Source organism: Ursus americanus, chromosome 18 (genome assembly GCF_024610735.1).
Source record: "Ursus americanus isolate L20-20 chromosome 18, mUrsAme1.1.p, whole genome shotgun sequence".
NCBI lineage: Eukaryota > Metazoa > Chordata > Mammalia > Carnivora > Ursidae > Ursus > Ursus americanus.
This window is the reverse complement of record NC_142144.1, coordinates 1,087,094-1,102,237: the sequence shown is the minus strand read 5'-3', so window position 1 is coordinate 1,102,237 and position 15,144 is coordinate 1,087,094. Positions and strand designations below refer to the sequence as shown.

The 15,144-nt window shown below is 61.3% G+C and overlaps 2 protein-coding genes across 2 annotated transcripts; both read right to left on the bottom strand.

The window, feature by feature from the left end:
- Positions 1–2,392: 2,392 nt before the first annotated feature.
- On the bottom strand, positions 2,393–9,067 carry LOC148108536 (epididymal-specific lipocalin-5-like). The gene is made up of 7 exons (XM_087869666.1): positions 8,972–9,067; positions 8,638–8,774; positions 8,062–8,141; positions 7,178–7,282; positions 6,742–6,843; positions 6,419–6,444; positions 2,393–2,524 (listed from the first exon to the last, which is right to left on the bottom strand). Exons 1-7 carry the CDS (start codon positions 9,065–9,067, stop codon positions 2,393–2,395), a joined length of 678 nt encoding a protein of 225 aa, XP_087725792.1.
- A 2,726-nt stretch (positions 9,068–11,793) lies between these two features.
- LCN8 (lipocalin 8) lies at positions 11,794–14,593 on the bottom strand. Its single transcript, XM_087869665.1, has 7 exons — positions 14,510–14,593; positions 13,452–13,582; positions 12,930–13,000; positions 12,497–12,601; positions 12,318–12,407; positions 12,196–12,221; positions 11,794–11,844 (listed from the first exon to the last, which is right to left on the bottom strand). The coding sequence occupies exons 1-7, from the start codon at positions 14,591–14,593 to the stop codon at positions 11,794–11,796; spliced, it is 558 nt and encodes a 185-aa protein (XP_087725791.1).
- Positions 14,594–15,144: the final 551 nt, after the last annotated feature.

Genomic DNA, 15,144 nt, shown 5'->3' with positions numbered 1-15,144 from the left:
CTGTTCCTTCTGCCCCTCCACTCCACCCATCTGAACTTGTCCACTCTCTGGCCAGACTTGGCCCTGCTGCCTCCCACCTCTGCACTCCACAACCCTGGCCAGACCCCCCGGGAGCTGCACATCCCCCAAGTTCCTATGGGAGCTCTGTATGGGCCTGGCTTCTCACCCCTGAATCATCTGAGCCCCCACCTGGGAGCAGAGGACAGAGGGCTTGGTAGGATCTGTCTGAGCCCCTGAAACCCAAGGGGAGGTGGCTAGGAAGATCCTTCGCTGGGAGGCTGGAGGGAGTGGCAGAATGTGCTGACTACATTTCTAGACCCCTTTGCCAGCTGGCTTCCAGGGGTTCTATCAACAAAAAAACAAGGAAGATATGGAGGGTGGAGGAAAGATGAAGCCATTTGGAGATATCTTAAATCCTGGGGGGCAAAATAGATTTTTTTTTTTGTACATAAATGCTGTCAGGACAGCTGGATATCCATTTGGAAGATTGAAATGAAGCCTATTCACCTCATGCATGAGACCCAACACCAAGTGGATCAGAGATCTACGCGCTAAACATGGACATGGAACCACATGAGTAATAAAGACATCATTGGTGAGTTTCTCTCCGATGTGGATGTAGGGAAAGGCTTTCCAATTGCATCAGAGTTCTCGCCTGAAGGCGGAACCACTAGGAGGCGTATATATTCACAAATAAGGGGTTTGTGGCAGGAGTTTGACCTCACGTCCTTGTGGGAGCTCATTTCACAGGCCCTGCAAGGCTCTTGCCTTCTGGGATTTCTGGGCAATGTCATGCAGCCCAGGCAAATCAAGCCACCATAAACCCATAGGCCACACTAACTGGCATCAAAATCCAGATGTAATAACAGAAAGCACTAATAAATACTTTGAGTATACTTTTAAACCTTTTTATACCAAAAATAAAGCCATAAACAAAGTCAAAAAACTAATGACGAGTCTGGAGAAATATTTCCAACAAATATCACACGCAAGGACTGATAGCCACACTCTATAGGAAACTTCGAAAAATTAAAGAAAAAAGGGCTGAAAATCCATCAAAAAATGGACAAAGGACATAACCAGATAATTCACACAAAATTTAAAATGACCCCTAAACATATGAAAAGATGTTTGCTATGAATTGCATCCCCCCGCCCAATTTCCATGCTGAAATCCTGAGCCCAGAACCGCAGAATGTGACTCTGTTTGGACATGGAGACTTCCTAGAGGCAATTAAGTCAAAATGAGATGGTTCAGGTTAAACGTAGCTGGGGTCCTTATCAGAAGAGATTAAGGTGCACACACACACACACACACACGGGGTGACCGTGTGGGGACGTGGGGAGAGGACGGCCGTCTACGCACCAACGAGAGAGGCCTCAAGAGGAGCCGGCCCTGCCACGATGGCTCTCAGACGCCAGCCTCCGGAGCCGGGAGAGAACCGAGCTCTGACGCTGAAGCCTGTGCTGCTTTGCAACGGCAGCCCTGGTGAATGGATACGACACTCACTTTTATTCACAATAAGAGAAATGCAAATTAAAGCCATGCAGAGATGCCGTTTATCGCCTATCATTCTGCCCAAAACCGCAGAGCTTGTTGGCCACACCACCCACACTTCGGCGGCACGGGATGCCCACGCACAGCCCGTCAGACTGCAGATGGTACAGTCGTTACAGCGGGGAACGTGGCAACATCTAGCTACACTTAACCACATGGCCGTTTGTCTTTCGTTCTCGAAATCCCAGCACAGGAAGCTATCCCAGGGAGGTACCTGGGCAATAGAAACCCTGTGGACACGGAGTGGTTACTCAGTAAGGCGTTGTTTGTGAGCGAAAACTGTTGCAAGTGGGCTCGGTGCCCACACCCAGGAGACTGGCTGAATGACAGATGGTGAGCCCACCGTATCCTGTGCAGCTATAAAAAAACCAAAGGTCTCTAGGAACCGACGTGGAGTGAGATGACGTGCAGGTGTGTTATGGAAAAAGCCAAGTGCCAAAGGGCATTGAAGTACACAGCCTTCTAGGTGAGACAGAAAGAGCCGTAAGAAAACGCATGTGTGTCTGCTTATTTCTGCAAGAAGAAACTCAGCGTCTGAAGAGCTCAGTCACCCACGGGGCGGGCTGGGGAAGAAGTTAGACCCCTCCCCACGGCATACCTTTTTTTCCCCCAAGATTTATTTATTTATTTTAGAATGTGGAAGAGAGCAGGGGGAGTGGCAGAGGGACGGGGCGGGGGGAGAGGATCTCCAGCAGACTCCCCGCTGAGCGCGGAGGAGCTCCATGCCACCACCCTGAGATCAAGACCTGAGCCGAAACCAGGAGTCAGACGCTTCACCGACTGAGCCACCAGGCGCCCCTGAGCACACCTGCTTTGTGCAGTTTTGACTTTGGGGTCATGGTAATCTGCACTCAACAGCAAATGAGGGGAACACGACTGTGTCATAGCGAATGACATCACCACGGGAGGGGCAGCGGACTCGGCCCTGAGAAGCTTTGGGCCGAGTGTTTTTCTCCATGCTCTCAGGCTAAAGGGGAAAGGAGGGATAAACAAACCCCAGGTGCTGGTCCTTCCGAAGCCCGCTCTCCGCAGTGACTTGGGCGAGCCCCTCGGAAACCGCTCTCCGTGCTCGGGGGCGGGTCGGAGGAGAATGGCTTTCCCACGATTGGGAAGGCATGTGGAGGGGGATCTCTCTGCTGAGACGGTTCAACACCGTTCCATCCCAGTGAGAAGCAAAGCTGGGAGCACCCGGCCCCCTACAGAAGGGAACCAGGCTCCTTGGAGACATTATCCCAAGACTGGGTCACAGGAAACATGAGAGGAACTTGCAGTGATTCTGGCCGCGGATAGTAAACATGTGTTTGAGGAATCAGGGGACTGTCAGAAAGACTTGGGGCCACCCTGAAGGAGCCCCCTGGACACATCGGCACAGGTTTGCGTGTTGAGATCAAAGACCGCAATAGGAGATAACTCATGGAAGGAAGGAGGGGTGCCCGAGTCCATACTGACAGACAGGACGCACGTGGTGGAGAAGCGAGGGCTCGCGGTCCCCGGAGGACGCGGATCTGCTGGCTGAGCCACGCTGTCCCGGCTTCCCGGCCCTCCTGAGCTCCCTGCGGACCTGTGCGGCACCACTGCCGACATCCCTCGGCCTGAGGACCATGCTAGCATTGACTCCTTGTACTGCATGTATGCTCGGGGCAAACTCTGCACTTGGACCTGTGGAAACGTCGCTCCGTTGCCGGGAACGCCGGGTTGGCTTTGGAGATGTGCCTCCACGCCTGGCCTCTGCGGTACAGTGCGTTTTCTCTCCGGCTCCACTCACACGGTGTGCACGCCGCAGCTGTGCCGTGGACGGCGACTTCCCTGGGTGCGCTGTACCCGTCCTGCATGGCCGCCCCGAGCCCCTGGGATGCGTTTCATCAAGCTGGCATATTTTGGCTTCTATTTCTTCAAATACTTTTCTTTTTTTTTTTTTTTAAAGATTTTCTTTATTTATTCGATAGAGATAGAGACAGCCAGCGAGAGAGGGAACACAAGCAGGGGAAGTGGGAGAGGACGAAGCAGGCTCATAGCGGAGGAGCCTGATGCGGGGCTCGATCCCAGAACACTGGGATCACGCCCTGAGCCAAAGGCAGATGCTTAACCGCTGTGCCACCCAGGCACCCCTTCAAATACTTTTCTGCCCCATTTTCTCTGCCTTCTCTTGCTGGGACGAGTCTATACGCCTGGCCTCGTCCCCCACCAGTCATCCTCTGCTCTGCTCCTCGGCTGTGACGAACTGTATTTAATTGTCTGGGTTCCCAGCCACCTGCAGTCCGCTAAGCCCGTCCAGGAAAGCCCCAGCCAGGTACCCCGTGAAGCACCAGCATTCCGGCCTGGCTCTCTGTGAGGTCTCCGGCTCTCTGTGAGGTCTCCGGCTCCCCACGAGGTGTCCGGCTCCCCACGAGGTCTCCGGCTCTCTGCGAGGTGTCCAGCTCTGCACGAGGTCTCTGGCTCTCCACGAGGTCTCCAGCTCCCGCCCAAAGGCCCTATCTGTTCCTGCGTTCGTTCTCTGTGCTTTAGCTGCTATTAGTTCTGCCATTTCAGAATGAGCTAGCTCCTGGAGTCTCCTTCGTTTTGTCCTTGAACTTACTTACAAGAGCGGCACAGGACCAGCGTGTTCACGCCCCGCCCACCGGCCCTCCGGGGACCTCCTCCTATTGTCGGGCCAACCCTTGTTTCCTCATGTGCCCGGCAGCCTGTGCACTCACGATGTCTTGCACAGGCCCTGGACACCTTGTCACCCTCTGAGTGGGGTTGGCTTTTGTCAGGGACAGAAGTACATCCTCAGAAACGCCACTGTTGAGTCCACGGTTGCGTTGCGGCTGCGTCTGGAGCTGGGGCCTCTCAGGCGGTGACGGGTGCAGGGAGGTCCTGCGTGTGGGACCGAATCTGCTAGGACTGGCGCCCTTCTAAGAAGTGGGGAGCCCCAGTGATCTCCCCCGATGTGTGGAGCGGAGGCCATGTGAGGGCACCGCGGGAAGCCCACCAGCTCCAAGCCAGGAAGCGGGCTCTCACCAGAGACCAACCCTGCCAGCACCCTGACCTCTGGCATCCAGCTTCCAGAAGGGCGAGAAATAAACCGCCGACGTCCCGGGGTCACACCCGGTCCGCATATTCTGGGCCGGCTGCCCGAGCCGATGGCGATGACTATCACCTTGCAAGCAGGTCACCTCGCACCCGTTACAAGCTTCGGCCGGACAGATCCGGGGAAAATCCAAATGGTCCCCCAAACACCCCTAATCTGTCAGAATGCAGCTTCCAAACATCGCTACTGTGGGTCTTTTGGGAACTTGGCTCAGGGCTCGGTCCAGCGAGTCCCAGGCAGGCCCTGCTTCGGGGCAGGCCTTGCTCCTGGCTGGACGCCTGAGTGTCACTGGGGTTTCTCTGCTCTGGCAGGGCCAGTCCCCACCAGTCCCCCAGCACTGCTGGACCTCAGGGACCGCTGTCCTGCCTCACCCATGAGGCATCTGCTCCCCAGAAACCTTGGTCATCCCGGGCTGTGCTCAGAACCATGGGGCTGACACCCGCCCCACTTTCTCTGCCCTGACTAGGCCACGCTGTCTGCCCTCCAGTCACAGCCCCAGGTGATGGGAGCAAATGGGGTGATCAGTCAGTGCAGATGACGGGGTGACAGAGTTCATGATGGGGACCCAGACCCTGAAAAGGCTGGGCCAACCATGCAGGGGTGGGTGGGAGGAAGTCAGCAGGGGGACAGAAGACCAGCCATGCTGGAGGGCCCTGGCCACAATGCCTATGGGATTTGACTTTGGGGCAGCAGGGAGCCATGGAAGAATGTAGGCAGAAGTACAGCATGGTCCCCTCTCATCGAAGAGATCTAACCTGCAGCTCTGCTCTTGGGCACCGAACCTGGGGCCACTCAGGCTCTCGGGGAGCAGGACGGTAGCCGTGAGGATGACTGTGGGGCCCACGCACCTGGGCAGCCAGACCTGTGGGCTCTGAGCAGGGCAGGGCTGGGTATGACTCTCAGAGTGGGAAGGAGGGAGAGGGCAGGGAGCTGTCATCCTGCATCTGAGCTGTGCGGTCCCCGGGCCCCACAGGGAAGGAAATACAGAACAGACTGGAAGCCAGCCTGGCCAGTGGCCCCCCACCCCGGCTCAGCCCTCTCTGGGCAAAGGTCCAGCGCTGGTCACAGCACACACAGACACCAGAGACTGTGACTTTGCTGTCACCGTTAGGGCAGTCATGGAGAACACAGCCTACAGCCCCTCCATCACCCTCAGGCCCCGCTCCGCCAAGAAAGACACTCGGGGCAGAGGGTTTGGTAATGGGGTTTATTCGGAGCGGGTGCAAGCAGCCCCCGGGGGCCAGGAGCGGGGGGCTCAGAGCATCCCGGCCTCAGCACAGGGGTCCTCTAGATCAGCTCCTGAGACACAGAAGGGCAGGGCCTCAGGGCACTGCCTGGCCCCAGAGGCCCCTCAGGGCAGCGGTTAGGGCCACGGGTGGGGCCCGTGTCCTAGCTGCATGACCGTGAGCAAAAAGCCTCCGCGGGTCTCAGTTTCTCTACCTGCAAGGCAGGGTCATAGTTCCCACCTCTCGGGGCTGTGCAGAGACAGAGGGGATCTTGTGGGGGATGGGCTAGCCTGTGGGACACGGGGAACCCGACATGGTGCCCACAGGGCCCGTGTCCCCACCCAGGCGGGATGTGAGTGCCCTGCTGGCTGGAAAGGCGGAACGAGGGCCCACCCTCCTCCCTTCCCTCTCCCGGCCCTGTCCTGGAGCCCCCAGCCTCCGGGGTCCCCCTCTGGCAGCCTGGTGTCTGCACCCTGGAGGCCCCCGGATCCAGAGTGATTCAGGGCCCCTGTCAGGTCGGGAGACTCAGCTTGGGGGGCTCAGCGCGGCCCGGGTCAAAGCTCACCTCTTTCAGGAGCTTGGCGCACCTCCCTGTGGGACAGGGGCGGCGTCAGGTGATGCAGGACGGGCCCCTTGGACCTCCACCCGCAACCCAGCCACTGTGGGCAGAGGATGAGCTGACCCATGTGTGATGGAGAGGGGTGCTAGACGGAGACCCCCAGGAAGGCCAGCCAAGCCTGGCTTAGAAAGGGGGGGAGGAGCTCACCCCGTGCAGCAAGTTCACGCAGGTCACTGTGGACAAAGAAAGAGGTGAGTCTGGGAAGGCAGGGGACCAGGGGGTCGGTGGACAGACTGGGGAGGCCGAACCTTGAGGCCCAGGACACTCACTATCCCATGTGAGAAGGTGCATGTCCTTTCCTGAGAGCCCATACTGCCCCGCCACCTCATGGAACTTCTTCATGACTTCCTCTTCGATTTCCAGGGTTCGGCCTGTGGTGGGGGTGGGGGCGGGCCACCGGACAGGCTGGGGGAGCCACAGATATCCGTGCCCCGTCCCGTCCCTCTCTCTGCCCCATCTTGTCCCGTCCTCTTCCATGCCCAGTCCCGCCCCCTCCCCACCTTGTCCTGTCTGCCCCTCTGCTGGGTCCCATCCAGTCCCCCTGCCTGCCCCCACCCATCTACTTCTGCCTGTCCTGTCCCCCCCACCCATCTACTTCTCTCCTGACCCCCTCTCGGAGCTGGGAGCCCCCACAGGGGGCAGGAGCTGGGGGCACAGGGAGTTCAGCAGACCCACGCTCCCCGTCCAGTCCTGGCCTGGGCTTACTATAAAGCTTCAGGACCCTGCGGGCCGCCCCTTCGCTGGGGGAGACAACGTCCATAATGGCGTAGGTCTCATAGTCTGTGGCCAGCACCAGAACCTCTTTGGTTCCTGGGAGACAAATGCAACAGAGACAAATCCATCCCCACTGCCTCCCACAGCCCACACCCCAAGAGCATGCCCACCTCAAACGCCCACACGCACCCACACACACACGTGCACACACACCCACACACAAACACGCACACACACGCACACACACGCTCGCACATACACACGTGAGCACACACGCCCACACACCCGCATGTGTGCACACGCGCACACGCGCAAACACATGCACACACGCGTGCCCACACACACGCAAACACAGGCGCCCACACACAGACGTGCACATGTGCACGCCCACGCACACACGCACGCACGCACGCAGGGTGGTGGAGTGGGCCTTCTGCATTCCCTACAGGGGCCTCCCTGAGGACAGCGGACAGGGCATCCACGGACCGGGACAGAAAGACGCCGAATCAGACACGTAGGCGTTTCAGAGAGGAGCTTGCAAACGCTCACAGAGCTCCCAGCGGCCAAGGCCAGAGCCGGGGGCTCCCAGGTGGGCCGGGCACTGAGCCATGCGCCCGAGGGCTCTGGCCAGGGATACCAGAGCACCCCACGAGGCCGAATCCCCACCTGAGGACACAGAGTCCTGTCCCGCCACCTGACCACGTCTCGGTGCCCAGCACGGGCTGAGCAGAAGCCGCGTGCGGCGGTACGAAGCACCCCCCACCCCGATCTGGCGCACCAGCTGGCGGACCCGGTCCTGCTGGGCAGCATCATGGCCTCGGGCCGAGCAGAACAGTCTGGGGAGGTGAGCAGGTGCCCAGGGCAGCACTCCTTACCGGCCTTCTTAGGGATCTTGAATTTCCCGGGGACGTCCCCCTTCAGGGCCTGACTCTTGTCCTTCACACAGCGGCCCTCACTAGGAAGAGCAGATGCCTGCCAGCCCCGCTGCCCCGGCGCCGACCCGCCTGTCGTCCTGGGCAAGGGCAGCCCCCAGATGGCAGGACACCCTACGTGCAGCCAGGCAGAAGGACGCCCCAGTCTCCGGGAGTGGGCCACTCCTGCAGTGAGAATGTGCCCACCTCCGAGGCACAACTGGGAGCCCCCGAACCCGGGACGCCCCCTGCCACACACGTCCGCGCGGAGCTGGGCCAGGCCCGGGGCTCGTGAGCCCGTCTGCTGCCTGCCGGGCTGGAGGCCGAGCCCCACCCAGCGCCGCTCCCGAGATCACAGGTCACCCCATGAGCTGCCCTCGGAGACAGAGAGGGGCTCCCAGTGCCTCTGCTCGGGGGGCCCCTCATGGGGAAAGGGTTTTGCCCCAGCTTCTTTCTGCCCCAAACCCATCTCCGTCCTGGCAGGGTGACCACCTGGCCATGGGCAGGACCCATCGCCCTTCCTTCAAGCACCCCACTCACTCTTCATAGGCGGCGGTCAGGGCCAGATGGCTGTCCTCCAGCTCCACCACCACGGCCCCCACCTTAGTCGCCTTCTGTGCTGAGCCCTGGGGCTCCAGCTTCGTGGCAAAGGCGATCTCGTACCAGAGGCCTGAAAACTAGGGTCACAGGGAGTTGGAGGGAGCTGCCCCAGGCACGCCCACCTTCCCTCCAAGTGGGGCAGCGGTCTGGAAATTCCAGGGGCACCCCACACTGCAGAGCTTCCGGGGCTCCAGACAGAGTAGGTCCTGGAGGGTCTCCCCAGCGTGCACGGGGCAGCCCACACCCCCGTGGCAGGTGCCCTGAGACCCGCTACCTTGGCAAAGTCAAAGTCCTTCAGCACCGGACCCTGTGTGCCTGCCGCCAGCGCCACGTAGAGCCCCAGCAGGGCCGTGAGCACTCGGCCCTTCATGTCTGGGTGGATGGCCTGCGGGGACCAGCGCCCCAAAGCCACAGGAGCCACGGCCTTGGTGCCAGGCCCTGGGCTTATATGCCTCCCCGTGGGCACTGGGGAGGGGCCCGGGCTGGCCTCACTGAGCAAGTCGGCAGCATGTGGCAAACCAGCTGGCAGCCACCCACCCACAAGACAGGCCAGTCGGAGGGGAAGCACCACTGGGGGCCCAGCACCGGTCAGCGTCCATTCGCTTGCTCAGCTACCGTAGCACCGGCCCCGGGCCCCCGGGGGAAAAGCCACCTAGGGCTCTCAGACTGCACGTCCCTGTGGCCGGAGGGCAGTGCCCGGCCTCCAGGATGAAGAAGCAGAACAGGAAGGGCATGACCTGTGGGGACACCCTGACTCTTGAGGGCACCCCGATACCGGGACTTATCCACCCCTGGAAAGCACTTTGGGAATGCGCACGGGTGTGAGGACGGCAGGCAGGGCCTGGTCACAGCCGCAGGACTGGGCAGCTGCCCAGAAGCCCCTCAGCTTCTCCTTGAGCGGTGGTGCCTCCTGCATGGCCCCGGTGTCTCCCCTCAGGGCCCTAGATGTGCCCAGGACGTGGGCACATGCATCCAAGGGCCTCTGGCCGGCGGGCAGGTGGGAGGACACGGTGCCCACGCGGCACTGACTCTGTGCAGCCCAGGGCTGTGAGCAACTCGAATGGGGCCGGAACATTCCGACCCTTCGGCCCCTGCCGGCTGCCTACTGGGGCCTTTGAAGAAGCCACAGCCGCCAGCAAATGGCCGATCAGCAGCATCCTGCCAATCCAGCCAGGACCCAAAGGCTACCCTAGGCCCTGACATTCTCTCTTTACCCAAAACTTTGCCGCCGCCCCCCCACCCCCCGCAGGCCACGTCTCCATCTTGTAAGCGAAGAGCTGAGTGCAGAGGGGGTAAGACGCCTCCCCAAGCTGACAGGGCAGGTGGGCATTGGCCCCATAATCCCAGGGGACTGTCATTGCCCTTGACCCCCACCCCCACCCGCAAGGGCTATTCCCTGTCCTCACCCTGCAGGCATGAGACAGGAGAGGTGGGGGCTTTCCACCATGTGGCACAGTGTCCCAGTCATGAGGGGGTGGTTTGGGGAGACCAGAGAGACACAGAGACGGAGCCAGAGATGGGGAGACATAGCCAGAGACGGAGAGACGGAAACAGAGACAGAGAGATGGGGACAGAGACAAGGAGACGGAGCCAGAGACAGGGAGACAGAGATAGGGAAATGGAGACAGAGCCAGAGAGACGGAGACAGAGCCAGAGAGACAGAGACGGGAAGATGGAGCCAGAAGGAAGTGGGGATGCAGCGGAAGGGCCTGAAAGTGACTGTTGGGGTCACAGCTCTGCAGGGAGCTTGGTGGTTGGACCCCCACAGATGCAGCAGCCAGCGTGATCCGGTGCTCATTAATTTACACTCTTTCCCCACGACAGAGGCACCAGCCCGCCTGACCTGAGGACATGGGGACCAGCTAGCCCAGGCTGAGGGAGGAGGGCCGGTTGCTGGGACGCCCCCCGTCTTGGTTGTACGGTGGTGGCCACCCACCAGCCTCCACACATGGCTCCGTGTTTACACTGAGCCCCGCCCAGCCCCCCATGGAAGTCAGTGATTTTATCAGAGAGCAGGCGGTGCTCTGTAAGTGACCTCTGGTGGGACAATGGTGCCCCGCCCACTCCGCCCTTGCTCTTCCAGCAGAAGCTGGGATTCCCCACATCCCAGACTGCCTGGCCCACAGCAGCGCCAGAGCAGGCCCCACTTGGCCGTATGTCAGTGGGCAGACTCGCTGAGCCCCTGAGCTGCAGGAACCCAGCCTACCTGCACTGGAGCCTCAGAGCAGGGCGGTGTCCCCAGGACTCCCTAGAGCCGCCATGGCCAGGGAACCTTCCAGAGACCCCACAGGGCCCTGGAGGGAAGCCCCAGGCATGCCAATCCGTCACCCAGGAGATTAGAGGCAGAGGTCAGGCCAGGTCCAAACACCTTTTCTGTCCTGGACCTAGCAGGGGCCCGAAGGCTCCAACATTGTCCCTAGTACAGGGCATCCCTCCTCTCATCCATCCATGACCCGCCACCGGGCCATTCAGCCCACTGCCTGCTCTGCCTGGGGCCGCTCAGGCTCTCGGGGAGCAGGACGGTAGCCGTGAGGATGACTGTGGGGCCCACGCACCTGGGCAGCCAGACCTGTGGGCTCTGAGCAGGGCAGGGCTGGGTATGACTCTCAGAGTGGGAAGGAGGGAGAGGGCAGGGAGCTGTCATCCTGCATCTGAGCTGTGCGGTCCCCGGGCCCCACAGGGAAGGAAATACAGAACAGACTGGAAGCCAGCCTGGCCAGTGGCCCCCCACCCCGGCTCAGCCCTCTCTGGGCAAAGGTCCAGCGCTGGTCACAGCACACACAGACACCAGAGACTGTGACTTTGCTGTCACCGTTAGGGCAGTCATGGAGAACACAGCCTACAGCCCCTCCATCACCCTCAGGCCCCGCTCCGCCAAGAAAGACACTCGGGGCAGAGGGTTTGGTAATGGGGTTTATTCGGAGCGGGTGCAAGCAGCCCCCGGGGGCCAGGAGCGGGGGGCTCAGAGCATCCCGGCCTCAGCACAGGGGTCCTCTAGATCAGCTCCTGAGACACAGAAGGGCAGGGCCTCAGGGCACTGCCTGGCCCCAGAGGCCCCTCAGGGCAGCGGTTAGGGCCACGGGTGGGGCCCGTGTCCTAGCTGCATGACCGTGAGCAAAAAGCCTCCGCGGGTCTCAGTTTCTCTACCTGCAAGGCAGGGTCATAGTTCCCACCTCTCGGGGCTGTGCAGAGACAGAGGGGATCCTGTGGGGGATGGGCTAGCCTGTGGGACACGGGGAACCCGACATGGTGCCCACAGGGCCCGTGTCCCCACCCAGGCGGGATGTGAGTGCCCTGCTGGCTGGAAAGGCGGAACGAGGGCCCACCCTCCTCCCTTCCCTCTCCCGGCCCTGTCCTGGAGCCCCCAGCCTCCGGGGTCCCCCTCTGGCAGCCTGGTGTCCGCACCCTGGAGGCCCCCGGATCCAGAGTGATTCAGGGCCCCTGTTAGGTCGGGAGACTCAGTTTGGGGGGCTCAGCGCAGCCCGGGGCAAAGCTCACCTCTTTCAGGAGCTTGGCGCACCTCCCTGTGGGACAGGGGCGGCGTCAGGTGATGCAGGAAGGGCCCCTTCCCACCCTCGGGGTCCCGGGCCCAGCGCCCACCCAGAAGGCCCGGGGCTCACCATGCCGGGCCACCAGGTAAAGCCCTATGTCTGCCGTCAGCTCGCGGAATCTCCAGAAGCCTGGTCCATACTCGTCCTCCAGGCTCCGCGCTGTGGGGGACGCAGGGGGGCTGGGCTGGGCTGGGCCATCCCCAGGAGGGCACCAGCAGGCCCAGCCCCCCATCCCAGGGTGCGCTTACTGAAGTATTTGAGCACATGGAAGTCCTTGCCTTGCCAGTGGAGGGACAGCCTCAAAATGGCGTACTGCTCGTAGTCCGTGTCTATCACGTGGACCTCCCTGTGGCCTGGGAGCGGGGGGTGGGGGGGGAGACTGCACGAGGGCCGACGGGTGCCGCTCGGCTTGGCAGACCTTGGAGGTGGGGTGCAGGGTCTGACTCCATCCTCTCCCCACCCAGCACCCAGACCCTCCCATCATGTGAGGCAAGGGGGAGACAGGTAGAGCAGCCCTGGAAGGATGACCCACTTTGTGTTAAGAGAATGGGAGCCTCTGGGGCATGAGCAGGACTGCAGGGAACAGCATGGGGAACAGCACGGTAAAAATACCAAGGCCAAGTGTAGCTGGTCTGCAGGGACAGGGGGTTGTAACTGTAGCAACAGGGCAAGGGTTCTTACCAGGAAAAATGAATGTCCCCGAAATGTCTATTTCTGAGCCCACCATTTTTTCTGTCTCACAACTTCCTGAGCTGAAAAGCAGCAAAGTGCTCGCCAGGGAAATGCCAGCCTGCATTCCTTCTGCCGGGCACATCCCAAGCGATGCAGAGAGGGGAAGATGTCCTCAGAAAGGGCCCCAGCAGTGTGTCTGTACCCAGGAGAGCCTGGGCCAGGATTAGGATGGTGGAGGTGCAGAACGGGGGCATCCAGAGAGCCCCGTGCCCACTTTTTTTTCTTACAACTTAATGGGGCTTTATCAAAACTCTATGCTTATTTCTGGGAGAAGATGAAGTTCTAGGGGCAGATCCAGGAGGCTGGAGGGTCTGATGTCAGGGATGGGGGTCAAGGTCTTGGGTTTGGGACACAGGGAAGATTGATACTGTCCAGACCCCACGGCAGCAGCTGGCGTAGCCGGGCTCCCAGGCACTCGGCCTCACTTGCCTGTTCCTACTGGGGCTCCCAGGGGCCCCCAGGGACCCTCACCTGTTATATGCAGCCTTCACGATCAGCTCATGTCCACTCAAGGTCAGGAACAAGGCTTCCAGCCTCTTTGGGGTCTTCAGTGCCAAGTTTTGGCTGGAGGCCACACCAACTTCCCGCCAGAATCCTGCAATCTGGAGAGAGAAGCCGGAGCCATGTCCGAGGTGGCAGACCCCCTGGGAGCCCCTGAATAGGACACTGGTGGTCTCTGACAGGTCAGCAAGTCTTTGTGGCAAAGCAGTGGTCATCATCCTTCTGAGGAGCCCCTTCAGCCCATCAGACGCAGTGAGCCGTCCTTGGGGCCAGGATGCGAGGGGCAGCGGTGGTTGGAGCCCGAGAGAGAGGAGCCAGCAGCCAGCAGCCCCCGTCACCCACGGGAGGGCACAGCTTCACCACCACCCTGGGAGCTGGGGGGCTCCTGCCTTCAGAAATCCACCCAGAGCCCAGAACTTCCATCTGAAACCTGGAAACTGATCATTTTGCAAGAGGAAAGAATACATGCCCCCAGTACGTGTCAACCCTGACCCTTCTGACATGCTCCCGGCCCGGCTGCCAGCCCAGACCTGCGAAGGAGCGCGGGCAAAGCCCCAGGCAAGCTCCCCACGCTGGGAAAGCATCCTCTCGTCGCCACACCGTGTGGTGTCACAGAGCCGGCACAGCAGGGCTGCTCCCAGGCGCTTGGCCTGTTGCTACTGGAGCTCCCGGGGGACGGACCCCACTGATCCAGGAGCAGGAGGTGGCCGCGCTGAGCTCCGGTCCCCGGAGGCCGTGGAGGCCCAGCCGGCCTGCCCACAGGAAACCCTCAGCGAGGGCTCCGGCCCTGCTGGTCCCTGGGTGCTTGCTCTCATGCTTCCTCTCAAGGACAGGGGTGACCGGCCAGGCTAGGCTCAGACCCTCAGCCACCTGCACTGTCCGGGCTGCCCTGGCTGGGTCCTGGGGCCCCTGAGGTCGCTGCTCTGGCATCGGCTGGGGGTTGGAGGGACTGGGTGGGGGTGGCTGGAGAAGCTGGACACTCAGGCCCCTCCCTGCCCCGACCTCCCCGCATAAGACAGAAAAGCCACCTTCTGCAGATCCAGGTCCTGTATGGCTGTGTCCACGGGCACTAGGACGACGCCCAGGATGGCACCTAGCAGCCCGGCCTCCATGGCTGCTCACGGTGCCTCTGCTCCCCCAGCACCCGGGCTTATATGGAGGAGCATTGCGCAAGGACCTGAGGTCGTCAGCGGCACACGTGGCCGAGCCCGCGCAGAGATGGCTTTCTGCAGGGCGCTGAGCAGATCCAGGGACACCCACAGCCCTGGGGTGGGGTCAGCCTGCACTAACACAGTGGCCCCACCACCCTCCTGGCCTGCGACAACAGTGGACACTGCAGTGGGGCCGCCTGGGGTCCTGAGAGGAGGAGGAGGAGGAGGAGGCCTCCGCCACCATGGGGCGGCTGGGAACCACCGCTGCAGGCCCGTAGGAGCAGACAGACGGGTATGCCGCCCCCAGGCCCCCGGGGGGAGAGCTCCTTCCTCGCTTGCAGGGCACACGGCGGTTTTCAGGCTCATTCTGATCAGTCTTGGGACCGGTGAGGAAAGGCTCCGAGGGTCTGGCTGAGGCAGCCCCGAGCTGACGGGGCAAAGGAATGAGGGGTCTCCTCTCCCTGGGGAGGGCCCCTCAGGGGAAGCGAAGCTTGGGAGCTGCATGGGAGAGG